General features: G+C 42.4%; 2 protein-coding genes across 3 annotated transcripts; one reads left to right on the forward strand and one right to left on the reverse strand.

The window, feature by feature from the left end:
• Positions 1-543: 543 nt before the first annotated feature.
• GEMIN5 (gem nuclear organelle associated protein 5) lies at positions 544-17,616 on the forward strand. Its single transcript, XM_065734667.1, has 28 exons — positions 544-710; positions 798-952; positions 1,547-1,728; positions 2,494-2,645; positions 2,871-2,990; positions 3,175-3,307; positions 3,755-3,914; positions 4,428-4,640; positions 5,350-5,435; positions 5,981-6,075; positions 6,714-6,850; positions 7,252-7,325; positions 7,671-7,852; positions 7,954-8,093; positions 8,657-8,828; positions 9,085-9,312; positions 9,823-9,936; positions 10,356-10,484; positions 11,032-11,127; positions 11,410-11,547; positions 12,069-12,216; positions 12,390-12,509; positions 12,830-13,040; positions 13,690-13,947; positions 14,586-14,748; positions 15,123-15,693; positions 16,120-16,216; positions 17,277-17,616. Exons 1-28 carry the CDS (start codon positions 557-559, stop codon positions 17,430-17,432), a joined length of 4,584 nt encoding a protein of 1,527 aa, XP_065590739.1. The 5' UTR covers positions 544-556; the 3' UTR covers positions 17,433-17,616.
• A 1,683-nt stretch (positions 17,617-19,299) lies between these two features.
• On the reverse strand, positions 19,300-24,978 carry CNOT8 (CCR4-NOT transcription complex subunit 8). Of its 2 annotated transcripts, none has more exons than XM_065734663.1 (7): positions 24,904-24,978; positions 24,338-24,537; positions 22,625-22,818; positions 21,504-21,665; positions 21,012-21,156; positions 20,291-20,401; positions 19,300-19,982 (listed from the first exon to the last, which is right to left on the reverse strand). In XM_065734663.1, the coding sequence occupies exons 2-7, from the start codon at positions 24,452-24,454 to the stop codon at positions 19,833-19,835; spliced, it is 879 nt and encodes a 292-aa protein (XP_065590735.1). In that variant the 5' UTR covers positions 24,455-24,537; positions 24,904-24,978; the 3' UTR covers positions 19,300-19,832. The 2 variants fall into 2 exon arrangements, with proteins under 2 accessions (XP_065590735.1, XP_065590736.1); XM_065734664.1 differs by lacking the exon at positions 24,904-24,978 and adding an exon at positions 24,785-24,839.

Below are 24,978 nucleotides of genomic sequence, written 5' to 3' on the forward strand. Positions count from 1 at the left end.
TGCTCCTCCAGAGCAAAGGATCGGCTACTGGTGGAGAGCAGTGACTGGGGAGGGCACAGACGGGTGCAGGAGATGCCATCTTAGCACACAATGAGCCATGGAACAGAGAAAAACATGTGCACGTGGCAGAACTCGGCCAAAAGAGAGACCTTCACCGTGCCACAGAGCCCGAGTGCACAAGAAGACGGGTACAGGGACGGTGAGCGGCCCAGCAACCACAGCCCCCGCCCGGTACTGCTGCAGGCCGGCGGAGCCCAGTACTCACCTCTCCGGCCGCACCCAGCCGAGGAGGCCCCGCAGCCAGACGCTACCTGCAAGGAAGAAACGAGCTGAGCCCGGGGAGGAGCGGGCGATACCCGCAGAGCACCGCGCCCGCCCCCCACACACTCACCGCCTCCACCAGCACACCGCGCAGCCATCTTTCCCGCCTCGCTTTACGGCCGCCGTTCCCGGCGCACGCGTAGCGATGCGTTTGGGCGGCTTTGCCACAGTTTGCGACGCTTTGCTCGGCGCCAGCCGCCCCTTGGAGCGTGTGGCGGCGGCGCGGCGCGGGGCCATGGCGGCGGGCTCCGTGCGGGTGTTGCCCGCCTCGCCCAACTGGTACTGCAGCCGCTGCAGCGACACCAGCGGAGACGGGCGGCTCTTCGGCTTCGCCGCCAGGCACCGCATCAGCGTGCTGGATGTCAGCAGCGCTACGCCGACGTTTCACGGTACGGCCGTGAGCCCCTGTTGGGGGATGGATGGAGCGCGTGGGGGGTGGGGGATCCCGCGTTCTCACAGCGCTTCTCTCGGTGCAGGGGAGCTCATCGGGCACACGGAGCGCATCGCCGCCTTCACCTTCTGCCCGCACCGCGAGCACGGCTCTCTGTGCGCCAGCGGCTCGGACGACGGCAGCGTGCGGCTGTGGGATGCGGCGGGCCTGAGCCCGCGGGGCGAGCACGGCCTGCACCAGGTGAGAGCCGGGCGCGGGGGAGCTCGAGCTGCTGGGCGGGTTTTTCCCGTAGCCTTAGGCGTACGCGGGCGGTTCGTCGCTGTCGGCGCCTCCTTGCAGCCGTAGCCTTTGGCGTCTCACGCGGGGCAGGGGAAGAGCGCGCACGTGGGTGGTTACTGCGGCTCGGGACGGCGGCAGATAGGTGGACTCTGACAGCTTAGGTCGGGGAGTGATTGCAGGTTTGTTTCTGCTCGTTATCCTGTGCTATAGTCACAGAATGGTTGAGTTGGAAGGGATCTCAAAGACCATCGGGTTCTGACTTGCTGCAGGAACACCTTCGCCCAAATGAGCCTCAGGGCCCCATCCATGGGCTTGAGCACCTCGAGGGATGGGGCATCCCCGGCTCTCTGGGCAGCAGCACGAGGGCCTCACCACATTCTGAGGATGATCTGTAGCCAGCCGACAAAGTCAGGCTGTTAGAGCAACATTCTGTTTTCAATCTCAAAAGAGCCCGCTGCTTTATTTTGTTCTTTAGTTCTTTAAAGAACCTACAAAATGAATTTAGTGGCCAAGCATGCTAGATGGCTTTACATGTGTTCAATTGCCTTTCTTCAGAATGCAATCACAGCGTTACACTGGTCACCCCTTGTGAAAGATTTGATTGTATCTGGTGATGAGAAAGGGGTAATTGTTTGTTACTGGCATAGCAGAAGCGATAGCCAGCAATTCTTCCCAGAGCCTCGGACGATTTTTTGTCTCACTTGTTCTCCTCATCATGAAAACCTGGTGGCTATTGGGTAAGTGTTACGTTTTGCTTTCTGTTCTTCACCTGAAAGGGTCTTGTCTGGATTTTTTGCTACACAGTTGTAGGGCTGTTATTAAGAATTGGCTGGTTGTTGTTGTTGTTGTTTTCGCTCTATTCCAAATTGTATACAACAATGTAGAAATGACATTTTGATTCGTACACGTGCAATGTGTACAATTCTGTAACAATTTACAGGACTGAGTTTGGTTTAAACTCTGCAGTTACTTAAAACTAGTATTTTTTAATTAGACCTCCTTAATGGTTGTCACAGGTTACCTCATCTGAAGAGAGTTCCATAGTTTTATTAGGTGTTTGTCAACTACTGCCTTTCCTGTCCTTTGGCACCCAAGACTATACTGAATGAAGCAGAAATGTGAGAAGCCCCTCAGATTTCTCCTCTCGAAAGAGAACAAAGAGAAGAGATGGGAGGGAATGAAAGTTATTTGTGGAAAAGGAAAAGGTTTTCCTCTTATAAAAGCCACCGTTGTTTTTTAAGACTCTGAAAACATTATTGGTCATAAATTGGTGTTATTCTTGGAGCCAAATGTACCATCTAGTTGCACGTCTTGAAGAGAAAGCAGCTGCATTTGTGCTTGTGCTACACCTGAGCTCAAGTTGAATAGTCTCCCTTCAACTTGTGATTGGGTTTCTCTGTAATGTGTAGATACTGATCCTGAGTAATAGCTTAGTAATCAGATTAGGTGTTATTCCACAAGGGTCTGAGAATCTAGTCATTAATTGAAATCTCTGTTTTTAGCTACAAGGATGGCATGGTGGTTATAATTGATATCAGCAGGAAAAAAGAAATTCTTCATCGGTTAAGAGGTCATGATGATGAAATTCATTGTCTGGCCTGGTGCCCTGTGCCTGGTGAAGGGAAGTTACCTGCTTGGCAAGATGAGCTCCATGGTATGTAGAAATGATACACTGTGTGTGAAGTGGGTTTTAACTCAGGAAAATGTCCCTGTTGGGGAACTGAATTTCTTATCCCTATAGAGTCAGTAAGTAGCTAATTAGAGGTAACTGATGAATTCAGATATAACGTTTTCTGATCCAGAATAATAGATTTTCAGTTAATTTTTAGAGTTTTCACTTCTATAGTATAATAACGGACTTCAATACTGTTTCCTTCAGAAGAAGGTGATGTTCCAAATGGGGAGCTGAAACAAGATACAGCCATGAAGAAAGGTTGTTACTTGGCTTCAGGAAGCAAAGATCAGACAATACGAATATGGAGCTGTAATAAAGGCAGAAGTAAGTCAGATTAATAATCTAAGTGAGACTATAGTATGGTTGAAGTGCTCTTGCCTAACTGCAGGTTTCATTTGCTAACCCAGTAGTTGAAAGAGTGGGAAGCATACTTTCAGATTCACATGACTTTTTTTCTATCAGAAAGTTTTGATGTACAAAGTCTAGATGATCCTTTTCTTTTCTGCAGGTGTAATGACTCTGAAGTTGCCACCCACAAAGAGAAGAGGTGGAGCTGTTGATCCTGCTGTTAAAGAACGTATTTGGCTCACTGTTCATTGGCCTTGTGGTCGTCCCACAGAAATTGTATCCAGCTCTTTTGGGTAAGTAGGAGACAAAGCAGGTTAGGTGCAGACAGCAATTGTAAATTAATTCATAGATGTTTGAAGAACTGGCAGGAAACACTGACACCCCCATCTTCATTCCTTCCTTTCTTCCTGGTATATCCAGAGAGAGGACAGGCTGAGATAGAGAACTGTTATTTGCCCACAGTTCATCTAATAACCTAACTGGGTACTGACTGCTAATGGTACTAATTGTGTTTTTTAATTGTGTTTAAATTGTGCCCATTTAATGGAAATATATGACATGTACACTTCCAATGTGATTAAAAATGGGTATCTGTAGAGTAGTTTTATCTCTGTAGAGGGATGTGTAGTGCATGTGTCTGTGTATTACCTACACTTTGCAGTCTGTGCATTAGCGCTGATAGTCTGTATTAATTGTTTTTTAAAGTGAGCAGTGAGAGATAGGCACTTTATATTTTGCAGAGGAGAACTGCTGCACTGGGATTTGACCCAACCTGGAAAACGCAAGTGGACGCTTTTGGGATCTTCAGAAGGACAAAATCACTCCCGTATTGTGTTCAATCTGTGTTCCCTGAAGCATCAAGACAAAGACCTGCTTCTTTCCATTTCAATGGATAGAGATGTAAGAACCGATTTTTAAATTAACATCAAAATAACAGGGTCAGTTCAGCTTGATGGAGTGCAACTACTGCTTTTATCACCGTGTATTTCCTCCTAAAGCAGGCTTATCTCTGCCTTTTATAACAGCATGGCTCAAGGTTTATTCTGTGCACAAGTTGTGCATTTCTTTGTTAGTTTGTAAGCTCAAGCTTTTACCGTGGTGGACAGAATGGTTATGCCCTCTGAGCTTGAAAATTAAACATTTAGTAGCTGGAGATTACTGTATCTGCCTTATTTTTATTTTTATTTTTTTGGTGGGGGGGTGGCAGGGTAGGAGGGGAGTGTTGTTTGGTTTGAGTGGTTTGTTTTCCATTTAAAGGCAGCAGAGAGCCTCCTATTTTGAATTCAGAAGAGGATCAGAGAATTAAACCATACATTGCATGCTTTGAGTCTTCCTCTCACCTGTGCTTCGTTTTTTCCCTACCATACCGGCTGCTTTAAATTTATCACTCATTGTTCCTTAAATATTCTTTAGGTAAAGTGCTGGGACCTATCAACTCTGGATTGTAGCTGGACGATGCCTTCACTTGGGGGATTTGTTTATAGTCTTGCCTTCTCCCCTGTGGACCCAGGCTGTCTTGCCATTGGTGTTGGAGACAGCATGATCCGTGTGTGGAATACCTTGTCTATGAGCAACATCTATGATGTTAAAACCTACTGGCAAAGCATAAAATCTAAGGTTACAGCTGTAAGTGTGCTTTTGATTCCTGTTTTTTTCTCTCCTTCCTCCATTTTTCTCTTTTAATAATGTTTTTCTTTCACTCTGAAGAAGGTTTTTCCCAGCTAAATACTGTAATGCCAAGCTGTTACTTCTGTTCTTAATTCGTTTGATACAAATTTTAAGATTGAACAATACATTTTAGACCTTTTTAGAGCATTTACATTACACATACTGAAAATAAGCTGAATTTCAGGTTGTTATTTTATCACCTGCTTGGTGTTGTACACTTTTGTGATCATTCCTTGCATCACCCTCTGTTTTTTTTTGGTGTGCTAAGAAGTTTGACATGTGAAAAACTGGCATGGAGGTCTTCAGTTTGTGTTTGACCAGCAATTGGTTAAAAGCTAATGTCTAGTAGAAGGTGGTAGCATCAAAACATGGTAGTTGATCATGCCTAAAGCTTTCTCACTGTTTTAAAATATCCTTTATTTCTATGTTGTAATGTAGATATCAGGTAGTATTTCAGTGATTTGAGTTCCCTTCATCTTGCCCCAGTAACTGGTGAATGTCTTTGATTCTCATCACAGCGTTGTTAAACTGAGTCCCTGTAGTTGGCAGGGTGGATATAAGGGACAGTGTTTGCTCTTTGGTTTCAATGCTTAACTTTTTGTTTATTGTTTAAAATAAATTGTCAATTCTTTTTGTTGTCATGGGGCTCTTTCCGTTTTTCTTGCAGTTAGCATGGCATCCAGCTAAAGAAGGTTGCTTGGCTTTTGGAACAGATGATGGAAAAGTTGGCATATTTGACACCTTCTCCAGCAGGTAAGGAAGTAGTTTTCAAATTCATTAGTGTCAGATCCTGTTGGTATGGCAGCATGAGTAGGTGATGTGGTCTTTCCCGAGGAATACACTTATTATTAGGTAATAGTTCAAAATAAATTAAAAGTAGTCAGATGGATTTTAAGTGCATCTTTTCACCTCTTCATTATGTCTGGTAGCTCCTAAGGTAACCTTGTCAGGTTGTGTAACAGTCAGCTGCTGGAAGTCATCAGTCAAGGAAGACTTTGGCCAGAAAAAGTTTCATAAAATGAGCAGTGTGCAGGTGCAGTTCATTAAGACATTTTGGTTCTGATTTTAGTATTGTTCTGCAGGAGGTGTCAAGGCTTGGCTGAGCCATTGCTTCAGTATATTACAGCACCTGTTGTCTGTTTTCACCACTGGAAATATATTACTTTGATTGCTTTGGGGTTTTTTTGCTGTTTTGGATTTGGTTTAGTTTTGGTTTGTTTTTGTTTTGTTCTGTATTTTATTCTGTATTTCCCTTTGCTGAAATCTGACTACTCCTTCCTTATCTACTTACTGCACAGTGCTAAGAATAAGCCACCTCAGATCTCCAGTACTTACCACAAGAGGACTGTATACACATTAGCCTGGGGACCTCCAACTCCTCCTCTGTCTTCTGGTGAGTGTTACAACGTCCTGTTACAAATTAGGAAATCCATACAGAGCACACAAATGCCACAGAGTTGGTGTACTTTCCTTCCTTAAGAATATGAGCCTCGTTTCCTTGGTAGCTGACTTTCTATCCACTAAGGATGTGTTCTGCTTGAGGAATTGTGAATAGTTTCGCAAGGGAACAAAATAATCTGTTCTGTATTTTGAATTCTAGTAGCTTTAGGAAGTAGGTGGGAGTAGAGTACAACACCACATGTTTCAGCATGTTGCAAACAAGTAACTATCAGTATAGGCTCTCCAAAGTAATTGTAGGATCAGATACAGATTCTTTAGCTCCATGAGTGTGTTTCTATCTTTAGAACTGAACAGCTCCGTTGATCATATTATGCAACCTGGGGTTTTTTATTGACCAGAACTTAAAGGGAGTTTTAGCATGTGCAGCAATTGTGCTATGGAGAGATTTTGAGTCAGAGGTCCTTTCAGAGGATTGTATTTTGAGAATTTCTTGCTTACAGATCATAGAGAATCAAAGCAGACATACAGCATTTTAAAGTAATGTTTTGATTTATAGTGAGAGTAATTGCTTTTCCTAAGACTGATGAAGAACATAGTTTTTTCTGATATTTTTTTTTCTCTGTGGAATAGGAGAAGAAGGTGAAAGCCCCTCAGTAACTTTATATAGTTGTGCTGGAGAAGGTATTGTTTTTCAACACAATCCTTGGAAACTTAGTGGAGAAGCAAATGACATCAACAAAACCATCAGAGACACTAATTCAATCAAAGTGAGTGTCATTTTTTTCTATTTCTATGGATTTGTGGCTATATAATTGCTGTAGCTCTGTAGTTGTAGGCTTCTGAATTTTCTTGGAACATCTATGGCTTTCTAAGAAGCATAAGGAGATGGAGCATCAAGGTCCTTTTGGAATCCAGGCAGATTTCATTTGAGACATTTCACTGCACTGATAAAAACAGTCACTGGTTCTTGCATCATCTTGCAGTTCATTCCGTCCTCAGTTGCTCAAACTTATGTCAGTGCTACAGAATGCAGCGGACACTCGTGTGGCTTCTGTTTTGCAGGCTAATAGTAATTCTGTCTAGCTGCCAGTTGTGTTTTGTTGATGTATGGAAGAAAGACCTAGGAGTTTGTGTGATGGCTGGTAATAGCCCTGTCTTCTCTCCGCAGCACAAACTGCCTGCACGTACAGAGATCAGCTGGAAACCAGATGGTAAACTCTTGGCCCTTGGCAACGAAGATGGGTATGTTTCACTTGTCAGGATTGGTGCATACACAACTGTAACCCACAGAAATCACTGTTATGAGGCAAAAGTACTTTTGTTGTCCTGGTTTGGCTCTTCGCTGATATTACATTTAGTTGCTCTTGGTATGGAGGATCTATGACATCACGTTACTTCATTTTTCAAGAATCTACTCATGATTGAAGCACACTTTCTTTATGTACTAAATCAGAGTGTGACTTGGATCCAGAACAGAAAATCTCATTTAGTTTCATAGATCGTCATTCTTCTCATGCAGGACAAACAAAAGAAGATCACGTTTTCACTGACTAGAAGATTTCTTACATTGCTATTCTTGCATTTCAGGTCAATTGAAATATTTCAGGCTCCAAGCTTGAAGTTGCTCTGCACTATCCAGCAGCATCACAAACTGATTAATGCTATTCGTTGGCATCACGAGCATGGGAGTGATCCAGAGTTGAGTTACTTGATAGCTTCAGGCTCAGTCAATGCCATTATCTATGTGCATAATCTGAAGAGTGTCATAGGTAATGGTTTGCAGATTCTATACCATGTCTTGGCATCTTGTTTTGGTTTATTCTTGGTTTGTATTGCTAGCCATAGATTATCTTTTTATTTCTTCTTTCAGAGAGTACTTCAGAAAGTCCTTTGACAATAACAGAGCCTTTTCGAACTCTGGCGGGACACACAGCAAAAGTCACAAGTCTCTCTTGGAGTCCCCACCATGAGGGAAGATTGGTATCAGCTTGCTATGATGGCACTGCACAGGTATTTCTCTACAGACACTCAGAAGTGTATTTCTTTTAGTTCCAAATCATCCTTTCTGCACTATTTTACAGCCAAGTTGACTGAACAGCAAAGCTTTTGTGAGTTTAGCTACTTAATTACTGCATATGTACCCTTGGCAGCAATCTTATTCTGGATGCCTGATACAGAGGTATATATTTTTCCTTTTGCTTATTCCTACTTTTCCAACACACTGAACAAGTGAGAATGTTACGAAGAAGGCTTTTAGTTCAGACCTATGGGAATGAGCAGAGGGAAGCTGGGCAGTAGGTGTGGTTTTGCACCTTGCAATTTGATTTGTAAATCCATTTGTTATCATTTTCATATTAGCATTCTTGGATTCTTAAGAAATACATAATGCAAGCATATTGGTACAAAAAAAAAGAAAGCTTTCTGAATTTCCTCTTTTTCCTTGCTGGTAATTGAAATATCTCTACAAGCTCATTAGACAAGCTCCTACAAATGCAAACTGCTAACCAGGGAGCATAGAGTTTTATGGGTGGAGGAGGCTTTCTAAGTAATTAGGTTTCTGTGTTGCCCATAAGGTGTGGGATGTTATGAAGGAAGAACCACTCTGCAACTACCGAGGGCATCAGGGCCGGCTGCTGTGTGTCCAGTGGTCACCAGTGGATTCAGATACTGTTTACACTGGAGCTGATGATTTTTCTGTTCACAAGTGGCTCATCTCAAAGCAGGAGCATACACGGCCCCCTCAGGGTAAGTATCTTCAAAGATCCTTTCCTGAAGGTGGTTTGGGAGCTGGGAAATAGAGGTTTGCTATGTTGAAATGACAGTGAAGCTTTTATGCTGAATTCAGTTCTGCCTGCTGCCCCTTTAGGAATAAATGTTGTCAGGTTTAAATTCAGTTGTATTCTTATTTGCAAACTCAGTGTTGATCTTGAGAGGCAAACAGCATATACCTAAAAAATCTCTACAGATAATATCTAAGTAACTTTCTTGTGACCTTTTATAGGCAGAAAAAGTATAGAATTGGAGAAAAAAAGAAGTATCCAACCAAAAGTAAAGGCCAAGAAGAAGAAAAAGCCTATAGGAAAGAGTCCAGGCAAGCAAGATCTAAGTGATGCCATGAATGGAGATGAGAGCGTGAAGGATACATTGCTAGAGGAAAATGGAGTGTCTGACCATGAAGGAGAAAAAGAAGCTCCTGAGACAGAGTTGCCTGATAAAGATTCCTTGGCTGGTAATAATTTAATTGACTCTGTTTAGTGGCTTCCAGAATGCTTAGCCTTCAGAGCATCAGCAAGCCTAACATCTTTCTGCAGGAAACAGTTTTGTTGAAATAGTCCACTTGAAGGAAGTATGATTCCATAACACCTTTCATAGCTTTAGAAACTGGTTTGGAACTAGTTGTCTTTAAATAAGAGACTCTGGACTAACATACAAAGTTAACTGTGTTTGCCTTGGAACAGTGTCATTTTTGATGACTGTTGATTTCTGGTGATAAATCTTAATGCTAATAGAATGTCATTAATGTCTTCTATCTTAGGTACTTTTTTTTTTTACAGTTCTGTAATGTTTTCTTATTATTTCCTTTCCTTGAAAAGCTATTAAGTTACATGACAAAGCAAAGCTTGCTTTCTGCATAATCTGAAATTGCTGTTGCAGAACATTAATATGTCAGTTATGGCTGCAGGCTTCTCCATGTATTGTTTATCCTTTCTTAATCATTTTTAATCATCTAACTGTGCAGTGTCCAAGGATACATCTTCATCTGCATATGATTACTCTTCATTCAGCTTGTCAAAACCTTTTGTAACCCAGAAAGCCACTCCTGTGAAAAAGGATCCACCTAAAGAGAGACCAGGTTAGTATGTTTCATGTACTTGCAGCAGCCCTGTCTCAAAACAGTTCTTCATTCTTGACTGGCTTGACTGCATCTTCTGTTATTACTGAGTAGTGGAAAAAGAAGAGTGTATTCTTAGATTCTCATAAATGTTTCAAGTCTCTCACTTGCCCTGCTTGCCAAGTCAGTTGAATAGTTGTTTAATGTGGGCCTTCTAGTTGTAAGTTTTAGTCCAGGCAGGCTGGGCAGGAAAACAGACAAAGCCATCAGTGTTTGAAAGTTAGCATTATCGTAATAGAGATGCAGGTGTCCATTGAGCATCTGTTTTTTATTTTCCTCTGTGAAGAACTGGTAGGTTTGGTGTTTTGTCTTTGGCTTTTGCATATATCAGAGTTGTGCTCTCTCTGTGCAACAGTGACTAAAATATATGGATTTTTCAGCTCCTGACGCCTCTCTGAAGAAGAGGAAACCTCGCTCTATTTTACCCTTCACCACATCCATGGATCACAGATCAAAAGATGAATTGCATCAGGATTGCTTGAGGCTGGCTACATGTCTGAAAACCAAAGGTATCAGTCTTAAACTACAGCTTCCCCTCTATGATCAACTGGGTACAATACCTGAAGGGAAGGTGCTCTAAAGTATTCAGAAGCATGTCATGAATCCAAGGACTCGATCTGGACAGCTTGGCATTAAGTTCTGGAAATGGTGATCTCTTGTAATGCTGTGGCACTCTGAAGGCACTCCAGACAGGTTTTGTCTAGGATCCTGCAGTACAGAGATAGCTATACAATCTTACCCTCACAAGGTGAAAGGGAAAATAAATCATCAGGAAGATATTTTTCTCATCTCAGTATTTTTCCTTAGATTCAGAGCATGCAAGAGAATTTCCTACGTTTGATTTGGAGTAAATATCCTGCACACACAACATTCTTTTACTCAAATTTAGTTCTGAGTGACGATCTGCAAATGTGCAAGCTTCTTAAATCTGCTGGAAAGTGGAAGACAGAAGTATTTGCAGTAGTTGAGTATAGCAGAGCAGTATGCTGACTTGGCACATCCTGGTTTCCTGTGTTGTATCAAATCCTAAATGTTCATTATCTTTATCTGTGTTAGATCATAATGAAGATGTGTCCCCTGACCTCCAGAATCGAATCCACTTGGGGCTGTTCACAGACAGAGCTTCACTGCACAACATGATTGATGTGGAAGGTAAGTGGAATAATGAGCCCAGTCTGGCAGTATGTCCATTGTCACTGTGATATTTAAGGAGAAAACTTCTACTGTGTATTTAAGTGCAGAATTAAGAATGCGGGTCTGCTTGAAGAAAACAAAAGGCTTACTTTTCCCAAACAGTTTTTACAGCTTTCAAATGCAATCTTAAAATGCCTTAAGCCTCAACTAGCTCTTTTCTGACAAGGTATTTTACTGTGTCAAATAATAGTGGTGCACTCATGCTGACACGTAACTAGGAAGTGTGTTTACTTCAAACAGGACAACATCACTTGGAGAATGGACATCCAGAGCTCTTTCAGCAGCTTATGTTGTGGAAAGGAGACATGAAGGGTGTGCTCCAGGCTGCTGCTGAGAGGGGAGAGCTGACAGACCAGCTGGTAGCAATGTCACCCATGGGTATGTTTGCTCTTTTAACACATAAGCAGATGGAATTAGCTGCCAAATTTCACCTCGTTGTGTTAGCTCTGGGTTCTAAACTCATGACTCTTCTGGACTGGATACTGGTTGCTTCTTTAACAGTACGATGACGAAAATAAAGCACAAATTTTTGACAAAGCCTGGATGTTCCCACAAGCACCATCTGATTAGTACAGCAGAAAATAAAGTGATTTCCTTTGGGGCTTTTCAGAGAAGCAGGCTGTACTTCCAAGGACAAAGATGGTACTTTGCAGTACATAGCAGTCCTGGCTTGCTGTTGGTTTAGAAGTTAATTTTTAAGTTATTTCACTGTTAGTGAAGTCCTAAAGTTGTGTTCAAGTCCAAGCTTTGTCCTGTTTTATTGCCTCAAATAGCTTGCCTTAGAGAGGTGAATGAAGTACCTAGGTGGGGGTAGAGAAGAAGTACATGTTGAAGAAACCAATGAATTCTTGAAGAAACCAGGAATTTTGCCTGTAATTGTATTGCCTTCTCTTTTGCAGTTGGATATCAGGCTTGGGTTTGGACAGTAGAAGCCTTTGCAAAGCAGCTGTGTTTTCAGGAGCAGTATGTGAAGGCTGCCTCCCATCTCCTGTCCATCCATAAAGTGTATGAAGCTGTCGAGCTCCTGAAAGTGAATAATTTTTACAGGTTGTTGCATGTTTTTGTTTAGATTCTTTTTCTTCTTTTTTTTTTTTCATAAAATACTTGGGGTAGGTTTTTTTTTTTTAATACAAGAGATGCTTCCTTTATGAAAGGAGAAGGTATTTATATATATTTTTAATACAATCAATCTTCTGTCTGGTTTCTCTTATGTGCATTAGGGAAGCAATTGTAATTGCTAAGGCCAGGTTGCGTCCAGAAGATCCAATTCTGAAGGATCTCTACACCAGTTGGGCAGCTCTGTTAGAAAAAGATGGTCATTATTCCATGGCTGCTAAATGGTAAGTGTTACTAGTTAGAAGACAGAATGGAGGGCTTCACATCTGTGATTACTGAAATATCTAATATTTGGAATATTTGGGCCTGGAATAGTGCAGTGGCTTTGTTTGACAATGATTTCAGCTCTGGCAATTTTTGGAGTTTTCACACTTCTGAAAAGGATTCAGTTGGTATACAGACAGAGGCACTAATTTTTGTCTGTTGAATCTGTTCTATCTGCATTACCCTTCTGAGCCATGCATGGTATACATGCCACCAGAAGTTTCATTCTAGAGCATTAGGCTGTGTGCCCTGGAGTCAATTTGCTTTTTTCTCGTTTCAGTTATCTGGGGGCTTCCTCGCCCTACGATGCAGTTAAGGTGTTGGCAAAGAAGGGGGATGTGGCATCCCTTAAAACTGCTGCTGAGCTTGCTCTGATATCTGGAGAGGAGGAATTGTCAGCAAGTTTGTCTTTCAGATGTGCCCAAGAAATGCTGTTATCCAGGAACTGGGTTGGAGCGCAGGAAGTCCTTCAGGAACAGAAAACGTTATTTGTGAGTCTTGTTCTTTCCTTTCTTTATTTTAGCATCATCTCTCTCCAGATTAACTTGTTTAACTTTACACGTCTTCCTGTGTATTAGCAGTCCACAGGTAGCCCTGAGCTTGTTCTGCCTCAAAACATTTTGCTAGTTTATTGCAGTGACACTTCAAAATAAGGTGTCTTTGCAGAGAAAAGGGGTGTGTGAGGAGGAACACAGGCTCTAGGTGTGCTACATGCCTAAGAGAGGGGGTTCAGAAGGTTTTTGTTTGCTTTTGTTTTATTGTGGTTCTTTTTTATAATTATACAGTACAAATTTCTTTTTTTAGTACATAATTCTGATCATAACGAGACAAATTAAAGAGCATTCACTGTTTCCATTAGATGAATGAATGTTCTCACTGGACCTCCATCTGCTGTTAGGGGCTTAATCCAGGAGTTTCTTATAGCACAGACTGAGAAGCAGAATGTTACCTTTGCTTGTTCTGATGTTTCCTTCTGACCTTAGAGCCTCTGTCAGTACTTTTCCTTTGGAGCTGCAGTTGTGAAGTATGCTATCACCAGCGATCTGCTACTAGCCTTGTTTTTTAATTTGGCCACTTGGAGTAATCAGTAAGAGATTACTTTTCAGCTCAATGCTCTTTTTTTTTCTTCTCTGGTTAAAGGGGCAAAGACTTGTTTTCTGCCTCAACGAACTGCTTTGTAAGTGCCTTAGTGAAAGAAATCCCTGCAATCGAAAAAGCCCCGTGCCTCCCTGTTACCACGACTGGGAGCTGAACAGAGTTGCCTCCTTTTTTGACATGGTAATAGAAGTTTGGCAGAAGGTACTGGGCATGAACACCACTGAAAAAGCCACATGTGTGTGGGAGCAACTGCGCAGTATTGAGCATCCTCTTTCCACCAGCAACACTCACCCAAAGCAGGTAATTGGACTGAGGTCTGTATGCACACTAAGCCTCCCTACGATGTGTGCAGCCACACAGCCACTTTGTGGTGTCCTGTGAGCTGTTTCCAGGGGATGGCTTTCTGCTGCAGGATGAGGTTACAGTCTGAGAGAGTTAATGATAAGACAGCTGGGCAGCTTCCATACTGCCAGTGTGTTTCTGCGTAGATTAGGAGCTGACATGTGGTGTCAGTGATGAGCACTGAGATCACACATGTGCTGGGTGGGAGCAACTAGTGTAGCTGAGTATTCTCAGCTGTGATACAAAGTTTTGTTTAGAACAGCCAGGAGAGGCAGGGATGCTTGTTAAAATACAATAGAGCTCAGGTCATAGACTGATGTTCCTGCATCCTTGCCCTTGGTGGGTCACTGACCATTAGCAACCTTCTCAGCCTCTTAAGAGGACAAAGACAAGCACAGCTGCTCATTATTACAGTGACAAGACATCTAAAGACACTCTGATTTCCTATATAAAGGAGACTATATAAGTTACATCACTGTTAAAATTTCTCTTGGTTAAGTCATATGCTTTTGGTCTTCTCTGTAAAGGTTTTAACAAGGGAGCCATTCATACTTAGCAGTAAAACTATTAATTGTGCTCTCTGCTGCTTCCTCTAGGTGCTTTTCTATATCTCCCATGATCTGACCCTCGCAGCACTGAGCTATCAGGCTGCTGCCTGGGATGAGGTAGTGAAAAGTATTCTTGGTGCTGTGACCCGTAGTTATGATGCTGGCAATTTTACTCTGATGCAAGAGATCTGCAGTATCTTCCTTCCTGAAGGTAAGTCTCTTCTTGTACATCTCCTGGCAGTGACACATACAGGAATCTGCCTCATAAGCAGAGCTGTATGTCCATTAATCTTACAGGCATAACAACAATTTGAAGGCGTAAAACATTCCCATTATATGGAAACCTGTGGCATTGTTCCATGCTACGTCTGTGTCACTTAATGGCCCATGGAATCAGGGTGGTGGCCATTGTGTGATCAAGGTTCCTGACTGAAAGGAAGCTCAGCTTTTCTGCTTCCAGCATCGCTCTGCTGCCATCTGAGTAAATCTCTCATCTGGGTCTTCTGGATAGCCATTCAGTTACTAGATCTGGTCTTTTTTATTTGGAAATCTTTCTATATTTGTAACTTTTTTTATTTTTATTAGGCTGTGATTACCTGAGAGACAAGCTGGACAATGCAAACTCTCAAAGCATTGATGCTTGCAGAAGTTTAGAGAGCTTTGTGGCTTATGGACTGCTGTACGATCTATGGTGGAACCCACCCAAAGATTCTCCTGCCTTGCAAAAGGCTGCCTTGGATCCTGCGTTGTGTCCCACTGAGCAGACAGCTCTTGAGCAGAGTTGTATTCCTGATCACTCCTCTCCTGAAGAAACCCCTGATCAAACTGCAGTTGAGATGAATGAAAACCTCAACAATACTATTGAATTTCATAGATGCAAGACAGAAAGTGACTCAAGAACTAGCCCAGTCAATTTGGCAGACAGACAGTCAAAACTGAGTGGCTGCAAAGTGCTTCTTTCAGAAGCAATTGCTGCTTTACAGAGCACACAGAGAGATATAGCTGAGGTCCAGAAGATTTTAGCGGACATGATCCACCAGCATCAGAGGAATAATCTCCAGGAAGCCACAAATGGAAATATCCAGGAAAACAACGTGCAGCAGAGTTCAGAGAATGAATCAGATAAACCATGCTCTGACAGCAGCCAGATCAACTGGTAAGCTTTAGAATGTGAAGAAATGAATTGAAAAGTGTTGCTTTTTAGTTTGTGCAGTGGATTTCTTACTTGCTCAGGTTACTTTTCATCTCATACTGATCGCTCAGGGACACTTAATGTATGTCTGAGAAGTCTTGCGTTTCCACAAGGCACCACTAAATGTGTGTGAAAATAGAGTTGAACAACTTTTTTGATAGGTGTGTTGATGCAATGAATAAGCAGGGCAGCTTGAAACAGGGAGAACAGCCACGATTTAAGAGTTCTGTTTCTTTGTTGAACAATTATTTGGGACCTCAGGAAGAACAGGAAAGTGCAACGCTTGTCTAACCTCATTCCCTTCCCTCTCCATGCTCTGATTATAGCAGGGAGGCTATGCAGTCATTTAAACAAAACAGTTGCTCATGACACCTGCTCTTTTTTTAACAGTAAAGATGAGATAAAAGAAACAATTACCCTCCCTGAGCTAACAAAGCGACTCTTGGAAGCAAAGCAAAAACTAGCAGAATTTCCAGACAGTTTAAAGGTAAGTTTCGTTCTGAAAGAAAACAGCCTTTTTTTTTTCTTTTTTTTTTTTTAAGTCATTGAAATGCTGTAATGTGAGGGAAAGTACAGCAATTATAGTGGAGTAGCAAAGTGCTAGGCTGTAACAAACGAGGACAAGCCTGAATGCATCAGTCATGGACACAGAAACAAAAGGAAAAGAAAATTGCTTACCTTTGGAAGGCCTCAGGTAGACAGGGATCTCCAGTAAGAGAACGCCTTGCCTCCATTGCCAGCCCTTAGATGAGGTCTGGGATGGGGTGGATCCTGGCTCCTGCATGTCCGAGCTCCCCTGGGCTGGCCCTGCCTTCCCACCAGGTGCTCCATCACTACTTCAGGCCGTGTCTTAGTATTTCTGCTACAGTCCTATAATCTTTTTTTATACATACTGAAGGAGCAGGGTCTTTCTTTGTGCCACAGCTGCACTGTAGGTTTGTAAGATAAAGGTGCTAGTAGTTTAAATACAGGCAGGCTGACATAGGTGGGAAGAATCACCCTCCCATTCCCTGAACTAACCCTGTAGCTATTTCGAGGCATCAGAGTTAGATTCTTGCTTCAGGCATGATTTTCTCCATGCAGTTTGAGCATGTAGATAAAATTTCTGCATGAGACAAGTCGATGGGATATCTTGTATGAATCTCTCCTGTGTATTCTAAAAGCAATCCTTTGCTATGTAGAGTAATTACACTTAGGGAAACCGTTTTGATAGTGAAATCACGAATGTCAGGTAAGGCCTACATCGATTAGAAACAGTTCAAAGAACACATCATGAGATTGAAAGCCCTGTCTCCAGGCTGTATCATCCCTGTTGTCTAGGCTATAATATAACTAAAAGCAGTCATGGTGATAGAGCACAAGAGAGCAAAGTTGGTTAAACATGTGCTAATGTTGGGGAAGAAGAGGAAGAAATCCACGTGACTCATGAGTGTCCCTTCCAAAGATATCATAAAGCAGTGTTTCTAGATGTGGCTGCTTGAATATGTTGTAGTAGAGCAATTCTAACTGAAAGCATAGACCTCACTTTCTGTTTTTTGTGTGTGCAGGTCTTTCCGTTCCCTGATGTGCTGGAGTGCTGCCTTGTACTCCTTCACACTGGAGCCCAGTGTCCTCCTGAATTACATGAACAGGCATTGGATCTCCTTAGGAAACATGGCAGTGCTGACATCTACGAAAAGGCTGTGAGGAAGTTCTTGACATGAACATTTGAGACCAGACACGTCTCCTTGGAGCTGCCCACAATAGCTTAGCACCAATTAACACCAAGACTGTTCTTTCTTCAAAGTGAAGGCTCGTTTCTATGGATATAGTTATTGATGGCTGCTGTTTTGGATACAGTTGTTTAAAAAATCAGGTTTCTATTCGCACATTCATGGTCATCAACTGCTCAATGAGATCGTGTTAACTGAAAAGTAGTAGCTTACAGCCTTGAAACTGTATACAAGAGTTTTTTTTCTGTCTTTTGTTTGTTGGAAGTTATGCTAAGGAAACCTCTTGGAATTTACATGCAGAATAGTTTTGAGCAGCTCTATCAGTCTTCCAGAAGGAGGAGTAGCTACTCTCTGAAGAAAATAATGGTTCCTTCAAGTAGTATGACCCTTAAACCAGTACAAACCAGTACTGTACTTAAGAAAAGTGTGGCTTTATTTCCCCTTATTTAAATAAAGTCTACAAGCATTTCATGAGATGTAATTAAAAGTAACTATTTTTGTTGTTTCAAAAACAATAGAAATTGAATACACTAGATAAAGCAGATGTCTGTTGCATACCAAACTTAGCTTTGTGTTTTGTTTGTTAGTTTTAAAATATAGTGAGGATAAACTTGAGGTAGTAACAAGTCCTCTCTTCTTCATGTGTCAGAAGCATTCCTAGCTTCTGCAGTCCTGAACATGAAATGTTTTGGCCATTCTTACAGCTTCCTTCCCATCACAGAAACTTCTTCCTGAAAGAACAAGGCTGTAAAATGCCAAATGATTCAGACAGCAGCAGGTAAAAGCAGGGAGTTGTATCAAAAGATGTATTCACCCGGTGAGTTGTTCCTGCTAACTTGAAATTGCTTGAACCAGGAGGGGGAGCTACTGCTTGACCAAACAGCTCTATCGTTGAACAAGAACTGGTATTGTTGAGAAGGTGGAGCAGGAGTTTCATGCAGACCCATCAGCGCAATAGGGTTGTCATTTTAAGTGGCAAAGCTGCTTGCTGAGCTAACAGAAGGTCAGAACAAGAATGTAAGTCCATCAAAGAGATTTTAAGCTTCTGAAGAATAGCTGATAAAAGCAGATTTTAAGAACTATCCCAGTTCAATATCAGCAGCAGTAAAGAAAGAAAGAAACTTCAGCATCTTCCCTTTCTCGCATGCAGGTATCTCTTGAATTTGGACTTCAAAGGCTGAGTTCCATCGAGTACTAAAATTCCCAAACAAGGGCTTGTTTAAAAAAATTTATTTTACAAAAACTAAAAACAAGTACTTATTTACAAGCATTTCAAATACCAGCTCTAAACCTTCGCTCCTAATAATGAATTGGTTAAGCTTGTTTAAAATGCATGAACACGTCAAAATTTTAAGCTTGCTGTGTCCAAAACTTTTGGTTTTTTTTTTTTTTGTTAAATATCATTGCAGAGCTGACAAGGAAGAAAAAAAGGACTGAGTGGCTTGATTTTTCGAAGTCAGAATCCCACATTGTTCTTCCGTTCTCTAGCTTTGTTTCAGGTGCTTTCAATGAAAAGAAGGAGAGCTGTTTTGCAAGTTGTTAAGTATAGAGTAAAAAGGGGGAGAAGAGGAACAAGTTTATCCATCTTCTAAATTAGTTATCACGACAATAAAAGCTGTAGGTCAAGCTGAAGAAGACTGAAGTCAGAATGTTGGTCCTGCCAAGAGGTTCTCAAGCAGAAGTTGATTTCTAGGCCCTCTTAATCTCCTATAACAGTTTAACACCTATAAGAACTAAGCCAAGGCTATTATGGACCAGGACTATACCATACAGAAGCAGAAACTATGAAGCTGACCAAATCAACTCCAGCCTCTAGCAATATCCATTCCCACTGTTGTTAAAGCAAATCTCCAAATAGTTTTAGCTGCAAGGATCGTTTTTAATGTTGTCCTTTCCCAAACCTCTGCAGTGATCAAAGGGAGCATATTTTCCACAGACTACACAAAGATAAAATAAGCAAAAGATGAGGTGAAGCTGTCACCCTCACAACATGCAGAAGTTTTAAAATAAGCTTTCTAAAGCACAATTTGTAAGTTCATGTGCATGTCTGTGTCTGACTTCAGTGGATTTCCAGGTCCTTATCTTAAAGGAGTATTACACTATCAAGTCTTCCTTGCAGATTCTGTACAGTATAAAGAGGAAAACAACAGAGGTATACACAGTAGTTTCTGTCTTTTGCCCTTCAGAGTAAAAAGATGGCAAATCACAAATGCTGGCATTAGGAATTCAGTCAACTCTCTCCAGGGTTTCAAATGAAGATGCAGCTCTTCAGCAAAACTGCAGGCCTTCTGGAGATTGTGTACTGTGCCTCTTTGAGACACTAATTGGGAAAATGGTTGAGGACAGCAGCTGCCAATACAAAAAACATATTCTGCTGAGGGCTACCACTTATCATGGCTGCATGTTGTTGATAATAGCCAAAATGCTCATTTTCTCTTGGGCTGAGTCCACATCTTCATTCTGTTTCTGAGCCACTCCCGTGCCAAGACCGTACAACCGCCCACAATACTTTGCATCATCAATCGTATCCTCAAAAAACAACTGTGGAGAAAAAAAAAGAACAGGAAGGAAGAAGAATTATTAAATTGTTCCTCGAAACTGGAAAGCACCTAAACTTAACTTAATTACAGAGCTTATCTGAAGTCATTCACCTCTAAGATTCAGCACAGGCAGTAAAACAAGGACAGGAAAGAAGAATAAAGGGAAAAATTCTGTGCCAATATAAACAATTCCTATTACTGAACATTCTAAATTGTGATACAAGGCTCAAAAAAGAAACGAGACACATGGTTTGTATTGACACTGATGGATGGAGAGTGGAGAAAGGAGAACCAAAACTACTGCACTACCTCTTTCATTCTGAAGAATGCCATTCCAGTGAGAAGAGAGTCCGATCCTGCCTGGTGTTGTCTTCCAATTCGCTGCAAATCCAGCTGATCTGCCACTTCTTGAAGGCCGCCCTACAATGAAAACAGACCTGTTTATTTTCTAGAAATCTGTGTCTTACCATATGTGCCACACTTCTCCAGAACACAGCTGTCAAATATGCAGATTCCAGCAATACACACACCCCAGCTATGAGGGAAATACAATGATAAATACGGTTCAAGAATGCAGAAATACTCCATTCAAAAGCAGGTACCTTGCTTTCCTGTTGCAGATACACGAGATGACTGTGGGTACATTCACAGGTTACAAATGCTGCACCTTTCCTACCCTTTCCTGAACCAAGGCTGTGATTCAGTACATAAATAGTTTCCAGCCCTCTGAGTGCCTAGCAATTAATCAACTTGTGCAATAGTTCACTTATGACAAAACTGTTCCACTTTGCACAGGAGAAAAAAAAGTGATACGCATGGTTATGTGAACATTCCCAATATAATGAATGTATTGACAAGCTTATAACTGTGGAGGCAGTACCTATCAGATACAAACAGCCTTCAGTGTGTGCGTGTGACTACTGGATTTGGTACTCCAGTTTAGAGAGACAACAGCTCTGTCATTGGGCTTCCTGCATATGCTCAGGGGTGCTGCCAACCCACCCCTTGTTTGCATTGAAGATGCAAGTACCTTGAGGTTTTTGCAGCTCTTCATTAAGTATTTTACATCATAGATAGATGGGAAGAAAAGGTTCAAGATGTGGAAAAATTCATGTTCCTCTTCAGGTAACCTGGAATCTGTCAACAGCTTCACCATGTAGCCAAAGTCGTAACCACTGAAAATAAACACGTACAGAAACCTGAGGAGCAGCACCTATACTCAGCTGGTACTACTGTCACATTCTTCGCAGGAGGGTATTTTTCTGTACTCGCAACCTTTTTTCCCCATAGAAGAAGTCTGTAACAGAAAAGAATTCGCAAGCAACACATGCCCAAAAATCAGACTGCAGTATGCACCGATACAAAACCAAGTACCAAGTGTCCTTCATGTTTGCCTGTACAGTTCTAAACAAGCTGCTGAAACGTCTCTCTAAAAATCTGTGTCAGTCCCCGCACACCAAAGCAGCAGTATTTAAAAATAAAAAAAGAGACATCCCACTCTGCAGCACCACCCCAGACCTACCTGTGAAAGGACAGCCACTTCACGCTGTCACTAAGGACAACCCCTGAAGTCATAAGCAACTCAGCAAAATGCAAAGTATCGATCCCTTCCTCTTCATGCTTCTGGAACTGCAGCCCAGAGCTTGCAAGGAGGTCAATGGAATCCTGAGAGTACATATCCTCCCTGAAGGAGAAGAGCAGATCTCTGCAGTCAGGGTACTAACAAGTCAGGCACGTTTCAGAAAACCTTCCCACATATCTCATTTTGGAAAACCAGTGACCAGCTCCACCTGGAGGTGGGGGACACGACAACACAGAACAAAACTCGTATCAAATATGATTATTGAGTCAAATACTGTTCACAGTGTCAAAACCTCTTTGTTGTGATTTCAATGCTTTTAAGAGGCTGACAGAGTTGTGGAAGCAAAAACTCCTGTTTTGAAGAATAGTATATCAGCTTACATTAGCAGGTTCTTTGTTAATGTGTTTCACAAGAACACTGATTCCCAAAGAGCATGCACATTTGCCACAGAAACTTTTATCTATTTGCAGGCAGCTTTAGTGGCATACATGCTGAACTTCTCTTTGTAATTATACAGGAAGAGATAATGAACCTTGCTTCAACTGTAGCCCAGGAAATCACAGTATGGAAGAGACAAGAACAACTGTCACATACCTTTTAACAAAATTAATTAACCCAAGCACGTGTGGTAATTCCACCAACACATTTTCCTTTAGATGCCAGTTTACACTTTTGCAAAGCTTTGCAGAGAGGCGTTTTCCTTTTTGCTGAAAATAGCACATCCACGTTTATATGGCAGAGAGATTTACATATTTATATATGCACTTAATTGATTATATAGTATATATGGAAATATATAAGAAGCGTGCTAAGTTTAAGATCATAAAACTATTTCAGAAAACAAGATTAATGCACACAGAGTTACTTGGTATACGTTATTCAAGGGAAAGTACAGCAAGGACTTCCAGAAATACTGCAATTCCTGTCATGGCAAAACTGAGTCTCACGTAATTTGTTCTGGTATCTCAGTTTTCAGTGCTCAGAACCAACCACTGATGGTGAACACACACATACTCCCAGCAGTACAAAGCAGACGTAATTCCCTAGCTCAGAAGACTCACGTCAGGTTGAATTTGAAGTTAAACTGCCAAGTGTTGATCCCAGAAGGATATTCTCCTTTCTCATTTGTGAAAGTCAGGCCCAGCTGGATAATTTTCAGAAGGTCAACATTACACCGAAGAAGCTGATACTGATAGTCTATGGAGCTGCGGAATTCACCAATTGGCCTTACAACAACCCCAGGAAACTCTGTGTCCTAGAAAAGAAGAACTCTTATCACACATATGGCAGGAGTATGCTCAGATCCACACTTGCAGATCTCAGTACTGCAATCCATAAGTTCTTCTATTAAAAAAACCCACTTATTTTTAATGCTGCTTCATATTCTTGTATGGACTTCAAACTGCTCCAAGTCAGAACTAAAATGAAACCCACATCGTTTGTCAAATGATAGCACTCATTCATTTCTCATGAGTGACCTTTCTTGTAGTTTTGTTTCTTTCCAAAACAGAGATGTTATAAAATCGTCCAGTGTGAGCTACTACATAATTTAAGCATCTCTTACTCACAAAGCACCAATATTTTATTTTCCCAATATCTACTGAAAATGATTTATTTCGAACAAAAAAAAATAGTGTCCTTTCATGTTCCAAATGTGAGTTAAATTCCGTGCTCCCACCAGTACAGATCACAGTAAACTTTGTAGTTACTGAAAAAAGAGCCAACACCTGCATGGATGGAAATTACTGCAGATCAAAACAGACCTTAACAACCACGCAACCATACTCATTTTGACTCTCAGCTCAAATAAGATCTACTGACTACAGCACATACAGAAACCTTCAGAGAATCCAGTAAATGAAAGAATTCCTCTCTTGCACATCTTCCTGTATCCACTCTTAGAGCACAGCAACTAGAACAGGTCAGAATGAAATGAAACAGAAAGCACGCTGAAGCAAGACAGCTCATTTCAAACCAGCAAACAAATATATATATATTTACTGTTCACTTACACCACTTTGTTCTGCATTGAATTCTATGCAATCTGAAGGCACATGTAATTTTATGTCATGCCTTGATTACACAATTCTCATAACTTTGAGTTTAGCATCCCCAGTAAAAGCTATCTTAGCTTAAGAGTATCATAACTAAAACCAGTTAGCTATGCGAGTGCCTGCCTGCTGCCAAGCAGATACAGACTTTTAGGAGCTGAAAGAGATTCCTCCCATCTGGAGAACATTCTGCTATTCTGACATAAAACTTCCTGAAACACGCTGTCGTATCTCCAGTCAGAATATTTTTCTTCTGGAAGAATCAATACATGAGCACACTAAAAAGGAGCCAACTCTGCTCACAAGCTGTCACTTGTGGGTTTCCTGTCCTACAGTTTCATGTCAACTTCCACTGCCAAAGTGGGCAAGAAATCTGCAGAATGAATATGCTGGGGAAATCTAAAGATCTGTACAGCTGTCCTGTCCCACTTCCTATTTTATAAACTAATACATGCTGAATTGCTAGATTGCCAATTAATTCCCTTGCTTAAGGTGGTCTCTCTCTTCTCCACCTTTCCATCAATGCAAAACAAAGACATGCTGTTTCCGGAACGTTTCCTAATGTTTCACCAATTAACTGCTAGCTTTGTTTGACAGGAGATGATGGCAATAGCTTCTTGCTCAAGAACCACCAATCACTGAGGTTGAAAAGGTCTCTTGGTCCAATTATCACACTACCCAGTTACTCCAACATGAGGAAGTGGTCAAGTACGAAACATTTACCATTGCGATGTAGCTGTAACTCAGCACAATCTCTCGGATCTTCCTCATCTCTTCCTCCAGGTTGTTGGCCCACACCTCACAGATCACCTGGCTGTTCTCCGCCAGGGCTGCTGGCATCCTGCCGGGCCCAGGGCAAAGCCAGCTCCCCAGGAGTTCAGATGGCAGCGCACAACCGCAAACCGCGGGATCAGATCAGCGTGCTGCATCAAACAGAGAGATCAGCGCTCCGCGTGAAGACAGAGCTGCACGAAGGAACGAGGCGGCACGGGACGGCGCGGCACGGCTCCCACCAGCGGCTGTCGGCAGCGCACAATCGCCGCAGCGCCGGCCCAGGCGGGAGCGCGCCTCGCCCCACAGCCCGCGCGCCGCTCGCCCTCACGAGCCCCGCCGCCTCAGGGCAGGGGCCCACCCGGCCGCCTCCGCCGCGCCTCGAAGTGCCCCGCACACCTTCTGGAGCCCGCCCGGCCCCTCCGCACCGCCTCCCGCGGGGATCTCGAGCCCCGCCCGCCCCCCACGGCCCGTCCGCTCCGCCGCTCCCCATCACCATCCCCTCCCCCAAGCGTTACCTGCCCGGAAGCCGGGGCCGGGCCTCTCGTCCCCGCGCAGGCGCGATGAAGCGTCCGGCCGAGGCGGGATTTCCG

Source organism: Cyrtonyx montezumae, unplaced genomic scaffold, assembly GCF_038088225.1.
Source record: "Cyrtonyx montezumae isolate F1298 unplaced genomic scaffold, pur_monq_1.0 scaffold_18, whole genome shotgun sequence".
NCBI lineage: Eukaryota > Metazoa > Chordata > Aves > Galliformes > Odontophoridae > Cyrtonyx > Cyrtonyx montezumae.